The sequence below is a fragment of the Stegastes partitus genome, unplaced genomic scaffold (genome assembly GCF_000690725.1).
Source record: "Stegastes partitus isolate 25-593 unplaced genomic scaffold, Stegastes_partitus-1.0.2 Scaffold254, whole genome shotgun sequence".
NCBI classification, from domain to species: domain Eukaryota; kingdom Metazoa; phylum Chordata; class Actinopteri; family Pomacentridae; genus Stegastes; species Stegastes partitus.
Window position 1 is genome coordinate 582,095 of NW_007577985.1, and position 23,279 is coordinate 605,373.

General features: G+C 43.6%; 1 protein-coding gene across 1 annotated transcript in view; it reads left to right on the forward strand.

The window, feature by feature from the left end:
• The window catches only part of nrxn3b (neurexin 3b), a gene marked incomplete at its 3' end in the record, with an annotated part of 274,338 nt that extends 252,024 nt beyond the window's left edge, over positions 1 to 22,314 (forward strand). The window contains exon 18 of the mRNA XM_008281996.1: positions 22,133 to 22,314. Coding sequence (XP_008280218.1) covers positions 22,133 to 22,314 — 182 coding nt within the window. The remainder of the gene's footprint in view (positions 1 to 22,132) is intronic.
• Between the last annotated feature and the right edge of the window lie 965 nt (positions 22,315 to 23,279).

Sequence of the window (23,279 nt, forward strand, 5' to 3'; positions counted from 1 at the left end):
TGGCACTGCTCAGGTGGCATTGATAGCTTTAGCGGTGCTCATTTGCATTGACAATGAGCAGTAATAAACCCTGCACAGGACTAAAGCCGTGACTACCACCTCCACCAGTGCACTCGTGTCTCTGGAGTTTTGCCAGTGGCTTTCGTAGCTGCAGGGACATGTGCACTTACATCTTTCCTATGCACATACATACACATTCTCACAGCCCTCCACCCCCAAATTTATTCTTGCGTCTCGCATAATAATGATCTCCTCAATGCCACGGCAAAGAGAAAAGGAGGGGATTAAGGTTAAGGGCACTGTGTTAGATGCCTATCATCAAAGAGAATTAAAATCTTGTAATAGAAGTAAAAAGCACCCTTGGGCAGTAAAGAGTACAAGTGGTTGGGCGGAAGGCAATGCAATGGGAAAAGTGTGCTCAGGATATATGCCAGGAGACAGGCTTTGCTTTGGGGAGGGCGCGAAGGTTCGACCAATCAAACTATCCACAGGCATTGATTCAATGTGACTGCTGTAAGTGGTTGTAAGTGAGGAAATAGTCAAACTCACATTGGCTAGTACTTAGAGATAGCTCTCTTAGGCTTGTACAAGTTGATACACTGTCAGCACCAGGGCTCAGCACAGGTTCATTTCTGCACCCAAGGGTGCATTAATGGGTCCTTCCCTCTCCGTAGTCTGTATAATGGCGACAGCATGCTATAGTGAGCTCCTTCCTCTCCATTCAGTCACCATTCATCGAGCAGTTTGCGCTCAGCCGCTGAAAGTTTTAATTGGTCCTTAAGAAAGATTTGCTGATTCGGGTGTAACGAATGACTTGGTGTTTTAGTTGAGAGGAAATCTTCCATCATATAGACGGAACAAAGATGTGAAATTGAAAGCATCTGTCTTTCATGTCTTCATCCCGCCACTTCCACTGGCCGGCCTTTGTGCTGTCACTTCTCCTGGTAAAAGCAAATAGACAAAGCGAGACAGACAGTGTTGGTAAGCTCCTCCCTGCCTGTCACCTTTCTCGTGGGAACTCCTTTTGCATCAGCGTAATGTCTTATCGATTTATCGGCAGCGTGAGAATGATCCATTTATCCCCGTCTCCGAGAGAAATATGAGTGTTGTTGATGTGTTCTGGCTGAATAATCCTGGTATTAATCGAAGCCGAGGAGTGTCAATGTGAGGTGATTGGGCTCTTTGAGGTCTGTAGTAGAAGCGGCGTCCAAATGAGGCGGACGGCGACACGGGCTCAGCACGGAAGCCATAATTCATCACATTCGGACGGCCCAACAAATGCGAAAGAGTAAAAAGGATCAGTTTGTAACCTCTTAGCATATGCTTTAAATGGATTGCAGCGCCGTAAAGGATTTTTTTAATGTCATTTGTAAACACTGAGCAATATAAAATGATTTTTGAAGGGGGGGCGGAGTCAGCATTATCGCCCTGAGGCGTCGAGGTTGGGGATGAGTTAAATGTGGCATTTCAAGGAGCCCTAAGTGAAATCTAATATGGCGTTTGTTTAATTAAAACTCAGGCAGTGTTTTGGGGGCAGCAGATTAGTGCTAAAAGATCCAATTAAAGTGTTTGGTGAGAGAGCAGCACTGGAGCCTGTTGGGTTTCCTCTGTGATAAGTGAAATACCTTGCAGCCAAACCTGATGCTGCTGATAGCATATAATGAGAAAGGACCCTTAGTGCTGCGCATGGCCTCAGCCAGCCACTGACTGCAGCTCCTGCTGCTGATGCTCCCTGACTCTCCTGCCCTGCTTTCATCCCTAACAACCAGACACGCATACTTGTTGTGCTATCTCGTAGCACAATCAGCATGTCCGTGGGCAAAAGAGAAATATTTAGAAGCACTGTAGCGTCCCTCGTTTTCAATGAAGCCTGATTACCATCACGTTCAGCGGAAAGATGCTGGAAAAACAAACTGAGATAAAGGGAGAGGAGAGTTTTCTTTGGAGTTTGTTTGTTAGTCTAATCTCTCCCGCTTGGTTTTGCAGGCTCAGATAACTGTCTAAATCTTTTATTAGATTCTGAAGAGGCTTGAACAACCGCAGTCTTGATGGGATAAAATGGGGATATTTAGCATTCGACTAATGTTTTTTTTTTGTGTGTGTGTGTTTTTTTTCTGGCGCAAATTCATCCCCACGAGTAGCGGTTCTTTCTTCACCCATTCCCACGTACGAGCGCAGCTGGCCAGAATGAGCAGGACAGTTAGTCATGGGAGGCCTGTGCAGAGAACATTTGTGTGAGAGAATATTGCGATGGGTAATGTGATGTGAGGCTTCATATATTCCCATTTCTCTGTTTTTTTTTGTACTCTGTCAGCCAGGCACATTAACAGTTTATTTCCCAGCACTAGCCCTCTCACTCCTGCCACCCTTAGTTACTATGCTGGAACCATGTATCTCGCCTCACCGGCCCCCCCTTCATCTCACCACAATAGAGCACTCCGAAGCAGCCATTAGCGAAGCAATCAGCATACTGTAATGTAAATATTTGCCTGGGGCTATTTTATAAGGACCCACAGCCAACTGAATAAGTATGAGAGTCTCTGGATGAAATTTATACTTGAAGCCTGCATATGCAAACATGCACCTGCGCGCACGCACACGAACGCACCTGCGCGCCCGTGCACGGCCCGTACACACGGCGCTCAGTCACCCACACAAGCGTTTTCCTTTTCTTTATCTCAACAACAGCAACAGCGCGAATGCCTCTCTGCCTGGATAGAAATGCCATCAGTCTGAAGAACTTCTATTGTACCTGCTGCCTGGGTGCTTGTGGTGCACTTGATGGAACAAAATAAAAGTTTAAATTGATCAAGGTAATGTGAAATTTGACAGAGCAAAACGTTCACCGCGAGACAGCTTTGATGTTTTCACTTTGTTTCAATGTTTGATGTCAGGGTTGCTCGTTGAGTAGATGTACATGCTCTGTTATGGCAGAAAGATGCCTTCCAGTGCTATCTTTCATCCCAGCTCGCTTTCTTGACATCTTTTTTCATTTAAAATTCCATTATTGTCATATCCCGGTTTTTCGAACAGAATATGTAATCCCATGTTTGGGGGAGAAAAAAAAAAACAAGTGTTGTGCATTGCAGTGATTCTACAGCGACGGTCAATGCTTGCACCCTTTTCTGGCCTACTTCTATCCCGCCATACACTCAGAGTAAAAAGACAAAAAAAAAGGAGGATTACAAGGAGGTAAAAGTTGAGCAAAAACCTCACAAACTAGCTACACTTGCAACCTCTGCGTTTGCCCTTTGCCTGACCGCAGTGTCTCCACCCGAAGCACCCAACCACAATCTGACCGTCACCTCGGGCTGCTTCCCTGCCACTCAATTCGTCATCCCCCCCGAATCATCCTCAGACCTCTCACCGAGGGATCTACAACCTCCTTGATGGAGCTTAGGGTCAAGTGGAGTGATGGAATTGGGGGTAGGCAGGTTGTGCACAAGATAAGAAGTGCTTTGATAAGCTGTGATTTTTTTTGAAACGTGGACAAGTGGAGCTGTAGTGGGAGATTTTGAAGAGCAGGGGGTTTTCTTTTTTCTTTTTCATATCGCACTAAGTTGGTACAAAGTGCTCGGGGTTCCGGTGAGGACAAATGATGGACTTGAAAGAGCTGCGCTGTCGTTGTTTTTTTTAATATTTTCCTTGAGTAAATGGTTAGGTTGCAGATCACATTCGGTGTATTACTATTCTGCTCCTGCGGCATGCTGTATTACCTCAAGGTGAAGACTCCAGTGACTGTATGCAATGCAGAGCATATGCCTTTTTGTCTATAGAATCAGACAGGGGCCAATAATTCTACGATTGAACCCCTTTGTAAAGAGGGTCTCAGTCATACAAAGCAATACAAGTAATTCCCTATATTTACGCAGAAGAAGCCACAGCACAAACATATTTAATGGTCTTCTTGCGTAGTCTGTGTTGCTATTCATGCCTCCTTTGGCACAGTCAAACACACTCCTATCAGTATTCATATCCAACACCGCAGTGAAATAAAGTCAGATCCTGATAGGCTCTGTGTGACTGTGGCACCTGTTGCCCTATTGGCTCAGCCTGCGGATTGATGTCTTCCCTTTGATGAAACAAGAGCTCATGTCTAGACTATACAATGGGCCCTGTCACCTTGCCTTTTCTACAGCAACATATTTAAAGTGTGTAGGTCACTGAGCAGCTACAGTTCTCTTTTTTTAGTATTTTTTTTTTGTCTTTTTACCAGAATGGATTGTGTGCCTATAGGTAGGTCTCCATGTGACGGGAGTAGTAATATGTTTTAATGAGCCCAACTCCCCGGGGCTGTGGAATAAATTTCTTAATTTGAAGTTGGACTGAGAGAGAGAGAGCAAAAAAAAAGAGAGAACCCATGCTTTTGTGCCAATATATTGTCCCAGGGCAAGGAGAGGAAAGAGAAAAAAATAAAACCTGTTGAATGAAGGCGTGCCAAAATATATTTGAATGATGCATTTTTGGTTTCTGTTTTGTCGAAAGGTAGCTCAGGGGTTCCGCCGGTGAGGCTTTGTCTTCCCCGTGCATTCGCTTCGTTTTTATGTGTGCCATATGAGCCGAGATGTGTGTGAGCCCGGGCTGAGGGATTGAAGTAAGCTTTGTACAGAGGTTTTGCCTATAGTCCCCGTCCCCGTTACCATGCCGCTGCAACAATTCCCCCATCCATTTGACTCACACAGAGTGGCAGATTTCTTTTGCCTTTCATGAGCTGTTGAAAGCTGCCGTCGCTTGCTTTAAATTTCTTGTCAGTTCAGCTAAGTACATCTTCAAAGGCAGCAACTGGGACCGGCGTGGTATGGGTGGGGTTGAGGTATATAAGTGAAAGATTGGGAGAAGAAGAGGGTGGAAGAAAAGACAGAGAAAGGTGGGATAGAGACGCTCGGTAGCTTAGCTCCTAGGTATACATCTGCTCTCTTAAATCTGAAAAAAGTCGGCGCGCACTTAAAACACATGAATCTACATGATACACAAAGAAGTGCTTCTATACTTTGGGGTCAGGACCTCACCCGATGACATCTAAGCATACATTTCTACGACGAGCACATTGTTTGGTGAATGTCTTAAAAAAAAAAAGAAGCATCTTTTTTTAATGCTACCCAAAAGCTTCAATTTTACAAGGCTCTCTTGTTCCATTCTCTGAAGGAGCGAGCAGTCCTTGAAAAAATGACTTTTGAAAATAAACATTCATGAAAGCGCTTGATTTACTCTATGCAGTAGTATTCTGTGTAGTAGTGCCAGCACATTTCGAAGGGCATGATATCAATTTAATCAATTTTAAGCCGTTTCTGAAAGCAAAAATAGGCCATACCCGAATCCACATGACAGCTTAACACCTCTTTTATCTGGCGTCATGAGACTTTTGAGATTTAAACTGAGGTCACGGGGCCCCCGACAAGTTTGCGAAAACAAATTGACTTGGAGTATTTAGGAACTGGAAAACATTTAAGTGAGCAGAGATTTTCAAACCCTTGGACTTCAAGTCGTGAGCGCATCCACATGCTTACACACAAAGCACAGCAGCAACAACATGGAGAGCTTTTTGGCTTAGCCTTTAATTAGGCCGACACTAAGAAACACTGAGAGGCCAGCATGTTCCATCCCGCTGCCCTCCAAACTCCCGCAGGCCCTCTCAAACTCACCCCAGGCATACTCAGCTAAGCCTCGGCCTCTGATCGGCATACACATCCACACCAGCTTCCACACAAGCTCGCTGTCAGGCTCGCATGCAGAAATCTCCTCCAACGTTTGCTCATTTGCTGTCCTCGTCTTGTCCTCAGCCAGACTTACGTACGCCCTTCTGCCTATCGCCGATCCATAACTACCGCTTAAGGATTCTGTTAATTACAGCTTTCAAGAAGAACCCTTTACCCCACATCTGTCCCCGTTCCTCCCCCTGCTCATCGATCGCAACTCCTTCTTGTTTATTTGCAGATAGGCTGTGTGGCAGTGGTCTTTTAGGCATCTGTCTCCATTGTTACCTTCCCCTCCCCTGCTCCACCTGAACCCATTCGTGATAAAGGATTGGAAACAGATAACGGAGGAGGTGGTGCAGGACCGACCTCTCCGTGGCTTGGTGGCTAAATCGCTTGCGAGGAGATGGATTGCGCCCTCCGCTGCCAAATTTTCCTCCCATGGTTTAAGTCAGTGCTGCGTTTTTGTCTGGAGCTTAATGTCCTTGGAGCATTGGCTAAGAACTACCGGCAAGAGTCCGTTAAGGTAGCTGGTCAATGGTGGAGGAAGAGGAGTTGGGAGAAGAATGGAGAGGACGGAGTGGAGGGGAATTGAAGAGAGGGAGGGCATTAATTATAAGGTTGACACGTTCAATAGAGGGCTGAAGTCAAACCACCTGCCGGAGGGAATTGGAAAACAGCGACTACAGAGTACCATTCCAATATCGGATCCCAGTTGCAATGATAAAGACTGTCTCGGTGAGGGAATGCGCTATTTATCTCATAGTGTGTCTTTGTGTGTGTGTGTGTATTTTACACCAGGAGAAAGACTAAAATGAAAAAAAAACTTTCATTCATTCAAGATATACACAGATAGGTGACAAATTAAAGGAAATAAATAGAAAAGAACATGCAATGTAGTGTAGAGAATTCACTCTACTATTTTGTTTGATTGCGAAAATGGTAAAAAATTTTAATTTTACACTTATTCATAGGTGACAGGTAAGGTTTGTTTAGTCGTTAATATGTCACAGTCGACGCTAATGTATTTCATGTTTGTACTGTCTAATCGAAATCCCATGCTTATAGATATTTCCTTACATGTTGCGCAACACTTGCACAAACAAACGATGCATCTCCAACATTCTTGTGGAAGTTTTTCAGCTCAAGACGTTTGGATTCTGGAGAAAGACTTTCAGAAAATCCATCAGCTTTAGAAGTCATGGCCCCTTTTTACTGTTCTCCAGCCTTGGCCACAGAAGCTGAATGTCAATGTTTTCCAACAATGGACATGGAAGATTTTTCTGGCTTTCAATTTTGGACATTGAGTTTGCGAAGCTAACACTACAGGGTCAAGGCCGATGAGGTTAACTCTTGGTACCACTGACTGTATGTATTTTAACTTGGCCATTGTGCCACTCAGAGCACATATATCTGCACTTTAAATCACTGTGCCATATTACAAATTCCACTTCTCTGGTGTGACCTGATTCATAATTGGCACAAAAACTAATCCCTCCTCATCAGTAGCCTGAGGTACATCTCTGTTTGCAGAGCTGTTGTCATCAGGGGTGTGCAGTATCAAAGAAAATGCTCCTCTGAACTAAACCTGTAACCCAGTTACAATAAGTCAAACAGACATGCTCCTGTATAATTGTACCTGGATTTAGGTGTTGGAACAACGAGATGACAAATTAACAACAAAGTCAAATTGGAAAACATTTCATTCAGACATGTATGGCTGAATTACTTCACCTGCTATTGTGTCTAATGCAAATATTTTTAGTGTTTTAGTGTAGTCATAGATGAGGAAGCAAATTTGTACAGTTTTGTCAAAAAAAATAAAATCTAAATATGTAACTTTGTCACACTGAGGTGAGTTGTTAGGGTTGAAATCAACAACTGCAGAGAGACATGAAGGGTTATTCATGACAAATACCTTTTGTGACCAGAGTGAAAAGCTTGGTTTGTGTAGCTTGGGTCTTAGTGATTAATAAAATGGTCCTATAATGGTTCTATAATGGTCCCATAATGGTCCCAATAATCACGAAAGGCATCACTAATCCGTTACTGTCCTTCATTCATCCATTGAAATGAAAAATTTCTCTCTGTCTCCATTATTCTGACAATGTGTGAAGTTACATGAGGAAGGCGTTGGGCCACCATGAGTCACCAGAAAGGCTGTAATCATACTTTGCATGGATTGACAAGTCTGTAGAATTCTACTGGAGGAATAAAGACCATTATTCCAAAAGATATAGATTTTGCGCTTTGATGATGGTGATTAAGAGCTCCGCCCAAGAACGTCCATAGTTGTTTGATTGGATTTGTACCTGAGTGTAAAAGTCAACCCTGTTTCCACTAAGTTCCGTTCTGTGCAACCTAACTGCAGTCTAAATTAAGTTTTGTGGGTACTTTACTTTTGTTCAAAGTCCATGTTAAGAGGTAGGAGGTTGGATGGAGACATAAACCAGAGACCAGAACTTTATTCACAAAATAAGAGTTTCTGTTCTGTGATGGACAAGGGCCATCATTCTCAGAATTAAGTTTCTCTTGCCACCTGGTTTGGTTTAGGCACCAAAACTACACGGCAGAGCAAAATTAGAGTTCGGGAAAATACCATTGGTTGGGTTAAAATATGACCCTTTCACTACACGTTTAAAGCGTCTCCTCCATTTTTCTGAGTTACCAAGGTGATAAGTCACATTCAATATATGATTAGTCGGCTTAAAGGAGTGCAGCATTTAAATAAATGGCAAAGATACGTTGATTAAAGACATATTTATGATACATTTACCAACAAATGTAATCTGGCAGAAAATACAGTTCCCCTAAAAACATAATTGAGAATGTAGTTGAGTTCTGTTGGAATGCCAGAAACCATTCTTGTGTTGTACGGATGCATCATCATCAAAATGCTTTTCTACTCGTGTGTAGTTTATTTCTGTAATTTGTCACCTTGTAATCAGTCTTGTTCTTCCTCAAGTGACTCTCCAACCTCACCTGTACCTGCAAATGTCTCACCTACTGCCACCAGTACTCAAATCTCAGGTCAAAGTCTCACTCTCCAACATCTTATTAAACACTTCTGTCGCGTGAAACAATACCTGAGGAGCCCCATCAAGGTTGGGAGGGCGCTCTACCGCACAGAGATGGATTGTGATTGGCTCTGATGAATAACCATCACCGTGCGCTGATTGCTTCCATAAAAGAACGGCGGACCGGAGCACTTAAACGGCGAGTTCTCTGTACCTTAAAGGTTGCCGTGAGCGTCACACTGAAATAAGAACTACCTGTCAAAACCAATCACTTCATCAAGGCTGCCATTGACGGCAGGCCTCAGCTTAAATTGGAGAGTTGTTTAGTGAGAACAGCAGGGACAGAGTGAGCGCCGCCTTAAATGTTACTGTGGAATTGAAGTCCTTGGCTCAGAGGGAGGCGGCTGAGTAAACTTCTGAAAAGTACAAACTTGATTGAATTTTTTTTTTTTTTCTGTCTCGCGCGCCAGCCTGTGTGTCTATGTGTGTGTGTGTGTTTTTCTCAGTTTGTGCGAGATGCGAGACTGTACAGGAGGTGTGGGAGGTGCATTGCGATGCACGGCTAAGTGCTTCTGCTCGTGATTATTTGGGAGGAGCCGGAGCTAATCAATGAGATGTAAAGGTGTTTGATGTAGGCAGGGGTTTCAAATGATGTCAGGTTTGACACAGACGGCGGTGGCGGGGATGTGGGGTTGCTATGCCAACCACAGGCACAGCTGGTCTATCTTTAGAGGAAGACAATGAAGCTGTGTTTCAACGGGCAATCATCAAATTCAGACAAAAGGGGGGCACCCGGCAAACACACACACACACACACACACACACACACAAAACAAAAGGTTGTCAGGCAAGTTTATTCACAGTTTGATTTTGATCTCCAAAACACAGATCTGTATTGTCAGCGTGATTGCATTGTTTGTTTTTTTCCCTGCGAGGAAGAGCCATCACCGTGTATAGCATTTTAGGTTCAAGTATTTTTTATTTTTTTTTTCTATTTGATGTTGTCAATATCAAAGGGAAGATTAGCCCGGCTTCATACAAGATGCTGATTCCTTTTAGCATCTGTCCATCTGGTTCTCTAATCCATGTTCTTCAAAGGCAGGTGGGCATATGAGACAGAGATTCTCAAGTTGCTTTATAAATAGAATCCAGCTGTAATAGAAACACACTGCCGGCATGCCGGGAGAATGGGTGAGCTGACAAGGCGGCTATGGAAAACTAAGGCTCGGTGTCTCCTTCAGTTTCCAACATTTTGTTTATTGCTGTCACCTTCGATTTAAAACTGCAATTACTGTATGTGAGAGAGGGCTATATGCAGAAGCGCCATCTTAATTAGCGCTTCTCACACTTTCATACTTCCTTTTCCTGCCAGACGTGAGAAGGAAGGAGGCGAAAACAATATGTAGCTTTCTTTATCGCTTTTTTTCTTTTTCTTTTAGGATTTTACATCATGCGTATGCTGATGTGAGGAGGCAGGAGTCATGGTCAAAGTTCCCAAACTTGAGAGAAACATATGTAAAAGTAACTCCTGCAAGTTAAACTCTATACCTCTACTTCCCCCCACAAATAGCCACCAGTTCAATATCTTTTGTGGGTTATAGTGTCGGTGGGGTTATTCAGAGTGTTGTTTGCATTGTCCACGAACATCTTTTGGTACAAATGTACAAATGGATTTAGGAAGTCGACATTTTGTGTAAAGAAAAAGGGAAGAAAAGGACAAATCCGGCCACCATTGTTTGTTTTTGAAACCTCTGGAGGCAGCAGAGAAGTCTGTAGTAGGAGAGTTTCCAGAACCTGGTAAATCAGAACAGCCTGGTCTCATTGAGATCTTGCGATGGTTAAAGTAAGATTTTATTAGCTAGAACCTATAGCATGAGTAAATAACAAAAACAGTTAATTCCACAGTTGAGCATTTCTACCTTGAAAGTGAAGTGGACCAATGGGGTGTCAGATTTCATACGTAACAAACCTAATCTATGGCTAAGTTTCTCCAACATCAACACTTTCCACTGTGTAGTAGTTTTACAGTGTTTGATGGAGGTAACTCATAGATCTGCACTTTCAATGAAAAAAGAAAATATGTAACTTTGATACACAGATGAGTTTTTAGGGGTTTAATCAGTAACCAGACTGAGACTTGAAAGAAACAGGAAAAATTAGTTTCAGGTGCTGCATTAAGTGCCAGTATAATAAATGATGCAAATACATTCCCATAGAATAAAACCATAGCTCTGAGAGCGTGCACGATACGTCACCTTTAACAACAGCTACCTACCATCAAGCAACCGCCGCCTGCCCGTTTCTTGGTGCGGCGAACAGACAGATAGTCAATCCATCTGGACTTATTACATTCTGCACACAACTAGTCTTAGGCAAACAAACAGAACTAGCAAAAATCCATTTGTTGCAGTGGTTTGTTGACATCATGTGAAAAATAACCCCTGCAACTCTATCTGCCTCTCTGGAAGGGTCTGCTCTTTATTCAGCCGACATGTTCCAACAGAGGACCTTTATCATCCAATAGAGAAGGATGGAGGGGGGGAAAAACACACGGCCCTATCAATTCACTCGAAGACGTCTGAACAGAAACTTAAGAGAAGAAAAAAAAAAAAGTTAAATAAACAGTATAAATTACCACACAGTTGCACAAGACAATGCTAGAGAAAAGGATGGTGTTTTTCTTGCATGTAGAGCTTCTTTTCATGAAAGAGATTTTATTGCGCCCCAAAGTTTCCAGATCTTCTTATTGGGGTTTCATTTAGTCAAAATACTACCTCTTTTGTTCATGAAACGGTCCGAAATGCATGTTTCGATCAAACAAGGTGACACAGACTCATCGCCTTTGCTGCACATGTACTGATCATATTTACTGTCACTCGCCCCAAAAGGCTCATTCTGATCCATCAAAATCCCTGATATGAATCCTCAATGTCTAACAAACACATTGAACACATTTCTTTCCATTTCCGTAAAGAGGATTTCACGCGCGAAGCCAAATCTATGGCTATTTGGTTATCGGTCAATGTTCACATCCCTGTTTGCTAGTTTTGCAGTGTTTGCATGGTACACTGCGAATTACCCGCTGCCAAGTGTCTGTCAGTGAAATAGCTTGATAACAGCAGCAGGAATTTGTAAGGCCATCTGTGTGTGTACATGATGCAAACACAAAAGGTTGGCCGGCTCATGAAAACTGCTAATTAAGTGCAAAGGTCTTTTTTTTTTATTATTAAATAACTCTAAACCAACTTGTGAGATCATGAATGAAGAAAGCCTCTATGCATTTTCTCAGCTTAATCTTCTCAATGCCATTAAAAAAGCAGGTTCACTGTGAAATGTTTAACCTCCAGATCGGTGTCTTCGGTGCTCTTACCTCTCAGTTTCATGACTGAAAGAATAAAAGTGGTATTATTATAATAGGTGTTTTCCACAGAGCAACACACAAGTTAATGTTGTGTCTACAAAATGTAAACTTTACGTTCGACCCAACACAAACAAAAAAAAAAAGTCTGCAAGTTCAGTATGAGCAAACGTTTCCAACTGGGGTTTGAGTCTTGAAGGCCTTGGGATAAGATCAGTGGCTGAGGTTCGCTGTGTTGTATTTGTGCAGGAGGGTCTTTCACTTATTGCAGAGAGAGAGAAAAAGGGGGGAGAAGGAGAGACAGAGGCAGACTGGGAGAGAGAGTAGAGTTCTGGGCTCTCCGCGAAGCCTTGGCAAAGGCAGACAGGCTGCACTATCCTCTGGGGAAGATTCAATTATAAATGATGCTTCCACTCGGAGCCATCTTGGAATCCCTTATTCTTTAGGAGATCTTCTTCACCTAATCCTCAGCAGGGTTTGGTGTGGCCTGCCTCTGAAGTGATCCGCCTCACACACACATTGTGCGTCATGCATTATGAATGATGGGAAGGAGACACTCATGTCCTAATTTCGCTGAGAGCAGTGTGAACATCAACACTGGAGCTGACAGAATGCTAATTTTTCGCCATAGAAAAAAAAAGAAAAAAAAGAAGGAGAAGCAGGGGGATTGAGTCAGGTTTTTAACAGAGCTTTGGTGTGCCAGCGTCCCGGCTTCTTATTCGCGATCTTTGTGTGTGTGTTTATGCCAGCTCAAGCTGACTTTGCTCCACCTTCGCTGCCCATCTTTGTCTGTCTGTCTCTTCCTCCTTTAGCCGGCATCCTTTCTGCATCTCTTCTACCTTGTACCTCTTTTTCCTTTCATCTCCTTGCGACGTCTTCTCTCCCCCCCCCTCCCTCTCTAAAAATTCTACTGGTGGCAGCGAGCAGCATTAAAGTCAGCAGACAGGTCTTCTTTGTAGCCTAGAGTGCTGTGTGGATCTCAGCTGCAAACCTCCCCCCTTCTCTACTTCCCCCCAGCCTCTGAAATCCTCTTCAGACCCCCTTCTCTCTTCCTCTTTCCTTTTTCCCAACCAGAGAGAATAGGAGCTGACATCTCCAGAGCACCGGAGGAAAAAAAAAAAAAAATCATTTAAAGCCCTTCCTCTCTGTCCGCTCGCCATTACGGCGGAGAGGAGTGTCAGTAATGCAGCAGGAGGGGGGGGAGACGAGGGTGAGACCGGCTATCCGAGTTTTGCGGTAATGAGAGGGGAGTTGCTATGGCCCACCTTCTGCTGTTGGAGTGTGTGTGTGTGTGGGTATTTTTCACTTCTGTGTACTCACATTTGCGCCTTTGCAGTGTTACATGAAGCTGAAGTGAGGATACACGACTGCTTCGTTAATGGGTGTCTGTGAGTCGATCCTCCCGCTCCTCTGTAGCGATCTGAGGATGATTTGACATGCCTCTGGGTAAGGAGCCAACGTTACAAAGCCTTTCCCTGTTGCACTGAGAGAGTTTGGGGGGTGGTGTAGGGGATGTAGCTTGGAACATCTCAGACTCACATCGGCGCCACTTGACTCTCTCTCTCCATCTGTGTTTCTCTAGTCTCCATGTCTGTCCTCCTTCTCCTGCAAAAAAAAAACTCGTTTTCTCCCCTGTCCGCCATCTCCACATCTCCCCCCCCACAACTCCTCCCTCAGCAACACGATACAGATGGCAAATCAAGCTGTTCATCATCGAAACATGTCAAGTATGTCCCCCGCCAGTGAAGGGTGACGACAGAGATAAGAACTTTCTGATTGAACCGTCTCACTGCGTTGTCGTTGGATGTCCCTTACGTGATTCATTGTGCCGGCCCGGGTTTAGTCCAAGTTTACGGTGTCCAGGGGAAAAAATCTGGACTCCCAGTGAGTGCAACAAGTGTGAAGATGTCATGTAATTCGCAGCACTTAAATCTGAGCTAAGGAAGGACTAAATAATCCGAAAGTTCTTGTTTGCAGTCGCGGAGGAGGTATTTAAATCCAATAAAAGCACCAATGCAGCAAACGAGTGGAAGTCTTGGATGAAAAATTCTGCTTAAGTGAAGCATTGGCAGAGAAATGTAGTTAATGAGTTGAAGTCCTGCTTTGGTCCTGCTAACTGATATATAAAACAGCATTTAACTAGAAATAGTGAAGCATCAGCTGCATGTTACTGTTGTAGCTGCTGCAAGTTTGAACTACATCCAGTTTTTATATACAGGAACAGCAGATAAATCAGATAGGAGAGGATAAAAAACTAACTTCTGGATCTGTTTTTTAGGTTTTGGGCTTTATCTGTAATCTTTGATTTTTTGCTGAGACTTTGGATCACTGGAATATTTACTGAATTGAAAACATGAAGACGCTTAGAGGGAAAAGTCACTATTTGCTGGAGCTGGTAGCAACTCATAGAACTCTGAAATGTGAGCCACTGCTTTTAGGAAGAAGCCAACAATATGCTGTTTTAAAAGCTTGATGTATCATCCATTGTGTAAGATCTTTAGCTTTAAAGTAGCTAAAGCTGTTAGATGAATGTAGTGGAGTAGAAAGTGCAATATTTTAATTTAAAATGTGATATATTGGAAGTATAAAGTAGCATAAAACGGTACTTTCCACCACTGCCTGCCTGTGCATGCACTTTTACAGATTGTTTAACATGTTTTACTTCACACAGAACCACCGGATCAACAGCTAAAGTTACACCAAGTGATAAAAGAATACATATTGTGACCAAAGTGTGAGGAACACTTCAATTTTAGCCAAACACACTTAAACACAGTGTACAAAATGTAACACCAGTCATGCTACATTATGCGCTAGGGATCAGCTGACAAAGTGAATTGAGAACAAACTTGTTAATTGATAAACCTTTAGTTTTAAGATCTTGGTCATTATAAGGGCCAGATATGCTGGCTGTATCTTGATAGACCAGCAATATCTTCCATAATTTCATATGATAATATTTTCTGATTTTATGTGTTAGCCTTTATATCAAGAGGTGTGTGGGTGGGGAAAGGACATGTTATGGACATGTGATGCTTTTGCACGTATCTCACCATAAAATGCTGGCACTAAAGATGTCTTTTTGTAATTGTTTAGGGCAGGGGGGTCCAATCCTGGTCCTCGAGGGCCACAATCCTGCATGTTTTAGATGTTTCCCTCTTCCAACACACCTGATTTAGATGATCAGCTCATCATCAAGCTCTGCAGAAGCCTGATAACAATCCTGAATCAGGTGTGTTGGAAGAAGGAAACATCTAAAACATGCAGGATTGTGGCCCTCGAGGACCAGGATTGGACACCCCTGGTTTAGGGAATATTGTCTGGATTCTTGCAAAATCAGAACCATGATGGTGGGATACTGTATGACTCGTCTACTTGCAGCAAATCTGGCAACTTTATTATGATCAGATAACACTACCTGATTAACAGAAGGAATTATGAACAAACCTCGCAAAAACAATCAGCGGATTCATTGATAATGAAAACAATAGTTTGCTGCTGCCTCACACTGCGGCAGGCGGCACAATGTGTCCCCGCGTTGCCTCTTGATGTCGGTTGTTTCCTGTCACACACCTGCAATCCCTCCGCACTGGCACCAACAAACCAATTCCAAGTAAACTGTCAACACTAAATCCCACAGCAGCAGAGAGAGGCCTCGGCTTCTCCTGGCATTGTTGGGCAACCGTAGCACAAATACTACCACTGTACTATATGACTGCTCAATCCCAGCGAGCCGAGCTGCTGCCCAGCGGCTCAGACTTTATCATCCCGGTTGCTTCGCAGCCTGCGGAAGCTGCCTGAGCCCCTCTGCCTCGCTTTGTTGCGTTTGCTAGTGGGGCTCCGGCTCATAAAGTTCGAATATGAGTCCAACAAAATGTTATACATTGTCGAGAAGGCTATACAATCCGCTGTGCATGCTGGGAAATAACTCCCTCAAGCTATAATTGCGGACTGTTTGTGGTTTCTTCATGTGTTTTTTTTTTTTCTTCCTTGCAACCTTTTGACACTGTTGTTAAGTTTACACATGAAAGCTTCCTTACTTGCTTACCTGACACAACATCATTGTGTAGCCTACATGAAATTTAATTACATTTTTGTATTTTTTATTTTTTTATCTTGCTACGAGCAAATCTCGATGGAAACAAATCGTTCCTCTTTGTGTGTTTTACAGTTTTCTGTCTGCACATACATCATAATACAGCTTCCACTATCTCCGCTCTGTCCATTCTGTCTCTCTCCTCTGTTTTTCTTCCATTACCCCTGGTTTTTGGCGCGTGAATCCATACAGCGCGGTAATGCTACAGCTTATTATAACGGGGGGGTGGGAAACAGACAGTGTAAATCATTCGCGGCTAGCTGTTTTCTTTACATAGCCATTCTTCACAACACACTGCCCTTCATCAATCATATTCTGCATTTTGTTCGGCGTCGCTGATGAGAGATGGGACACATGGCCGCCGTGTGGAGTGACAACGTAGCGAGAGAGAGAGAGGCCGGCCGCATTTTGTGTTGTGTGTGCATCCAAGCCATAGAAATACATCCGAGTCCAACAGCGCGTTTTAGTCGTATTCTAGCCATTTCCTCTAAACTTGCTTCTGGCAACTGATTGAAGATAGAGCAAAAGGGAAGAAGAGAGAGAGAGAGAACATTCAATCATCAGCCCTTCCCTCGCTCCATCCCAGAGGGGAGAGGCAACAGTTGGAAGTATGAATTATGAAATGATAAGAGGTTGTAAAATGGAGATAAATTCCAGTGATTACACAGCTCAGTATCTCACAATTCGATTCCTCTCTCAATGATTCTTTATTGTAGTTGCGTGTGAAGGACAGCAGGCCTAATAATTCCCCATGTATGAAACACAGCAGGGGAAACTATTGTAATGATAGAGTTCTTTTGAACATGATTGAGGAGGCAATTACATTTTGCATCTCACTTTCAGGATGGTTTTTTTTTTTGTTGTTGTTGTTATTTTTTTATTTTTTATTTTTTTAAGACTCCTCTTTCTTTTCCTCATTCTCCGATGGCAGAAAATTCGACCACATCAAACCGTGTTTGTCTTCTCGCTCCGTCCCCTGGGGTGCGAGCGCTGCAGAAAGCCCAAGAGATAACAAGGGGAAAGACATAAAAGCACATAAACAACACGCAGCAAGGAGAGGAAGCGTGCGCGGATGATGTGCGCAAAAAAAAAAAAATTCAGACTCGTACGTGTCTGCTCAGATTACCGTGCGTTCGTGCGTTCGTGCGTTCGTGCGTGCGTGCGTACTCAAACGCAGTTGGAGTTTAGAGCTTTTTTACCCACTGCAGTTTTGTGCCTTGTGGGTAGCTGCTGGTGCCACCTTCTTCTTTGTGGTTGTCCGTAAACACACTGGCACACAAAGGTACACTCAAAACTACCCAATCCAGCTTCCACAAGAAGAAGAAAAAAAACCTTGACTGCCTCCCTCTTTGCAGCCTTTGCAGCTGGACAGTCTTTTACTGTAAGTCTGCTACCTCTACATAGAGGGATTTATCACAGCGTGGTGTGAAGTCTGAATACAAGCAATTACCCAGTTATAGCAGACGTTGAACAGCAGCTGCTCTACTCTTGTTGCTCTTTTATAGATAGCATTGTAGCCTGGTAAAGTTTAAATGTGCATGCGGAAGATAGAGAGCGAGGAGTGGTATAAATAAATGTTTTCCATTATTTTTTTTTAATCACTATTAAGCTGAGGATTGCAGCGGTGGCTTCCATCTTGTTAGCTGCACCAGGGCTTTTTTTTTTTTATTTTCCGCCCGCTGGTCAGGTGTATTGAAAGCAGTGACCTTCTGTGATTTCTGGCTCTGTGTGAAAATACTGTATCCTCCTGTAGTTGGGTAACGTCACGTGGGGGCCTGAAGGACAGAACATAGTTCTGTTCTGCAGACAGGTGTCCTGACCTTCTGTCTGCTCTTCCACGCCTCGGGGGACCTCTGTGAAATAGAGGCCAAGGCTTTGACCTAGTCTCTCATCCACAGTTTGCCTCTAAACGGAGGCGTGCTGCAGATGCAATAAATCACAACGCTGGTGAGTAATGCATAAGTGCATTGGCTCTATTTTTCAACTAACACCACTAGCTTTTAGTTGTTTGTTTTCATCTGGAGTCATTTGAAGTGTCAACTATTAGAATAATGGTGAACTATTTTGGAGAGGAAAAAAAAAGTCTCTGATTTTAGCCTCTTAAATGTGACTATTTTCTGTTGTTTTTTTTCTCCTCCTCTATGACATTAAACTGAATATCTTTTGGTTATGGGCAAAACAAGACATTTGAAGATTTGGAAAACACCTGAATCACATTTTTAACCATTTGTTGGCGTTTTACAGACCAGCAGAGCTCTAGCTGGTTAATCGAGATAATAATTGAAGTAGTATTCGAGTTCCAGCCTTAATTTGGATGCATTTTACCTTGAGTTATTGTCAACTTTCAAAGAATAATAAAAGAAAATCAGCTTTGGTCATTATTCCTTTCAAAGGGCTTCCTATCTCCCATCCTTTCACTCTCAAATCAATGGAGCACCCGTGTGCTACAATTAGATTTCAGATGGCCTCTATCCAATACCCACTGGCCATAGTAAGATTGCATTATTCAAAGATGGAGATGAAAGTCCCCTCTGATCCACCAAAATAACATCCTGTGCAGTAATCTGTTTGTAGATTTGATTCCTTTGATGATATTTTCCCTGCAGTTGGCTTTTCACCAGGCTTCATGGCTGTGAAAGCCTTTGCGTCGACTGAACACCTAATTTCTGCTGCTTACTGCTGTTTAATGTTTCAGCCTTGTAAGTAATGATGGGAATAAGTTGTCATTGCCCATCTGAAGAACGCCAACATTGACCAGAATGGCGGGAAAAACAGTCGGAGGGAATAACAAAAGGCACATAAAGCAGAGAAACTTAAACTTAAGAGCACTTGGAGCTATTTCCGAGAAGCAGAGAACAAATTGGACCACTTTTTTTTTTTTTACCGTGCTGCCTTTAACGCAGCTGACTGGATCAACATCCTAGTCGTTGTATCAAAGTCTTTGCTGCACAGATGCCATGCAAATCAAGGTAAAATAAGAGCAGGAGCGCATTACTTTACCACAGTCTGTTACACAAGACTTTCCTTAAAAGGTTGTCTTGTTAATGAACCAAGTTATTTTTCAGACAATGAAAGGCATCCTTTTTCTGTTGCACTCTTTTTTTTCTGTGCAGTGTTCATGCTAATGTAGATTGCACAGTCTTTCGAAACTTGCATGTCTATTTCTTTTATTTTAATGAATAAAAACACCTGCCTTTTTTTTTTTAAATTTCTGTGCATTCTGCCCTTAGTATAGCACATTTTTAAAAGCATGTTTTAAAAAAAAATACCTTGAAAGGAGCATTGCGTATTAACAATTTGAGAGTTGTGCTAATGCCCAAGGAGATGTTGGTTGAGGTAATTGAGAGTGCGCTTGCTAAAATATGCTGGAAATATTAAAATATGCCATTGCTTACCCTCACCCTCTAATTAGTCTCCTTGCAAAAGTGCTGAAATTTAATTATATCGGTGCTCCGTACATCCACACTTGAATGGAAAAGCCCTGTCGCCCGAAAAAAGGGCCTCTTGCTGTGGTGTCATTATTTAAATGAAACTCTTGACCTTGGATGTTGAACCGGAATGCTGCTTTTTTTTTTTTTTTTTTTTTACTCCCCACAATTTGCAAAGCATCCATACAGTTGTACCTCAACGCTGAAATCCTCTGATGAGTGCCAGAAATGGTGCCACACTCGATGCTTTTGCATGCAATGGATGCACCAATTGATATGCAGTGGACTTCCTCTCCGTGTGGAAATGCAGCCGGTGCAGTCTGTGCCCAGCAGGTTGTTAGGGAAATGTGCTACATCTCGGAGATCTCGGGTTCTCTCTCTTCTCTGTACTTGTGCAGATAATCACCCACTTGTGCGATTGTATGTGAGAAGGCATCATGTTTTCGGTGTTTGTGCGTGTGTGCACACGTGTTTGCACACTTGAGCATCACGATGTGCATTTGTGCCTCCGTCAATTTGAGTGCGTGCGTCAGTCGCTGCGTGTGTGTGTGTGTGTGTGTGTGTGCGGCTGCCTCTGTGTGTTTCATGCCGAACATTGTCTTCTTGAAACACTAAGCAAATCTCCTCAATGTGATAATTGGCTCCCCGGGGTGCTTGTATCTTTGCTGCTCATCATCGTCATCCCCTCCAGAAAAAAAAAGAGTGTGTGTTAGATGAGATAGGCAAAGTTTGCTCGTTTGCCGGGGAAAACTGATCCCAAGTCTGCCTCAACTCTTTTGGCAACAAGAAACTTTGAGGCAATGAGACAGCAGGGGCCAGATCCGGTGCAACCGTGGTTGCAGGCTGCTATCTGTCGCCCGCGTGGCGTCGGGGGCTCGTCGTCAGATGCAGCGCCGCCGATGAAACGCGCTGTTCGAGGCAGGTGATGCACTCATCAGCTTCGTTTGTGTCTCTGAAAGCAATCGGGTGACTTCATTGTTTCTGTTCGGGAGGAAAAATGAAATCCCAAAGGCGGGCGTCCGTGTTAAACCATCCATTTACAGTTATTAGTCACAAGAAGCGAAACAGTTGTCGGAGGCGTGGGATGCTTCACTCGTTTGGACATTTTTTCTTGTCACACAGACGACCTTAGTTTTGTGGTTTTGCAACGCTGACAACCTGAGCTGCGTAAAATGCAGACCTGTTTGTGCGCCTGAAGGCAAATAGAGATGCTCATCTGGTCAATCGAGTCTCTCCCTCTCTCTTAGTCCCTCTCTTCCATATGTTCTTGCAGTCTCCAGGGTATTATAGACCACAGAGCAGATTGTTGGCCGCTTCATAGGGGAAACAGTGAGACAGCTGGGCACCCATCACACGGCCAAGCAGATGTTCAGGTGACTCGGAGAGGAAGTGAATGGAAAAGAGAAATGGTGGAGGGGGGTGGGTGGGTGTTTGGGAGGTGATACGGAAGAAAGGGAAGGTACGATGGCGGCAGAAAAAAAAATAAAAATTAATACATTGATGCAGCGGCTTCATTAGCAATCCCCTGTCAGCCTGTGAGGTGGGCCAAATGCTTTCCACTCCCCCCCTCAGGCCACAGGAGTCTGTTTTGTCTGCCATATTGATTCACCCACTAGTCTATCTGCTGTAGGTCTAATGCCTTTGATCTCTCGATTATCTTTGCCTAAATGTGGACGAGATGGCTAAGCGGCTCAAGGATTCAGTGCTTTAATTCTGACGCACCTTAGGGAACATTCGCAAGTTGGAACTGAATCCGACCCTGCAACCAAGTAATGAAACTTTTTTTTTTTTCGGTTTCTTTTCTCCCTCCCGTTTCCACGTGATGATAAAAAAAAAAAACTCAACAAACAATTCGACAGATTTTTATGTCTCAAGGCCAAGTTTGATCCAGTCCCAGGCTCTAATCTGACACAAATCTGCATGATGTAATAGCAAACATTTCTGGTGAGCTTCTCTTCCCCTGACGGTGCTGAGGTCTTTTTTTTTTTTTCTGCTACACACTGCATTTGTCAAATTAAACCCGCCGAAGGTTCTTCGATCTCCCCTCGACCCCCCGACTCTTTTCTCTTGTGCCAACCTTTGTTCTTTGGTTGCAGGTCTCATATATAAAACATGAGGATTGGGAGACTTATCCGATTCTGGCCAATACCGGCTGTTATTCCCTGGAAAGGGGCTATATTTAAGAGCTGGATAGGTCATAGATGTCGCCAGGGGAGCTGCTGACTTCTACCCAAAAGGTGGTGGTGGCTGAATACCATTAAAATCCAAATATAGAACTCGACACGGTTACACTGTAGTAGCTCCGAGGTAGCTGCAAAAGGAATTACAGTAGATTTAGCCCCTAATGGAGTTAGTTTGGAACTGGTTTGTCAGGAATTTCTTGTTTGTGACAACACTGTGCTCCCCGGTGTCTAGTTAGAGTATGTTTGTACATCGCACAAGTGAAGTTTACCTCCTTTTATCTGCCTCTGTTTCTTCGACAAGAAATCTAACCCCTGCTGTTCTTTATTCCTTTTTTTTTTCTCCTTTATTTTCCACAGCTGGCACCACCTACATCTTCGGCAAAGGAGGGGGTCTGATCACGTACACGTGGCCCAACAACGAGAGGCCGAGCACACGGACGGACCGGCTGGCGGTGGGCTTCAGCACCACCATCAAAGACGGCATCCTCGTCCGCATCGACAGCGCCCCGCGTCTGGGCGACTACATCATGCTCCACATTGTGAGTTTTACCTTTATCCATTTGGAATTTTAAAATTGTATTCTGCTGTCCGTAAGCACTCACGTATTACAGCCAAGGTGATGGCCAGAAACAAGAATTATTCCTTTCTTTGTGGCAGTCTTCAGGCCAAATCCAGTTCTCAACCTGAATTATACAAATATTGCAGACCCATGGAAGGGAAAAAAAAAAAAAGACGGATAACTTACTCCCCGAGTCTGAGTCTCTGCTCGCCACCCCTCTCCCAGAATAACCCTACATCTCCACCACATTCAAACCAACTCTCAGCATGAATAATGAATGCAGCTCTCCATACATATGCAGCGTGTTCCCACATGTTGGAGAGACATGATAGAAAAAAACTAGGGGGGGGGAGGGTTGCGGGTTCTCGACCAGTCGACCGTGCATCCAACCTGGCATCTTAATAACTTCACATCGCGACCTTGTGTTTGACTCTTTTACATAAGCATTAAGTATTTACATAATCATCAACAGCAGCCAGATGAAGGCAGGGCTTTCCAAACCACTGCAGTGGAGGTACGTGGAGGTGGTTGGGAATGGAAGAGCCGGCTGCTGACGCCATGCGAAAAAAAAAAAGATGCGACGATGAGGAGGAGCTACAGTTGCTAAAGCAGATTGAAAGTCTTTTTCTTCTTAAAGAGCTCCCCTCATCTCCTGAGTGCCGGCCATGTGGCGCAGAAAAGCAGCCATCTGCTCTGCAAAGATGAGGGCCAACAACAAGCAGTTTTTTTTTTTTTTTCTCAGCCGCCTTTACAGCGTACAGCCATGGAAGCGTTTGCATCTGCGTATAGGTGAGAGAGGAAGTGGAGTGGCATTAGAGAGAGGAGGGAAAGTGATAAAGATGTACAGTTACTCGCGAGGGCGATGTGGGGAAACGCCTCCCTGCGTGTTTCTAAACCGACTGAGTAATTGCAGGAACCTCTAAAGGAAGGAAAGGGAATGCATTT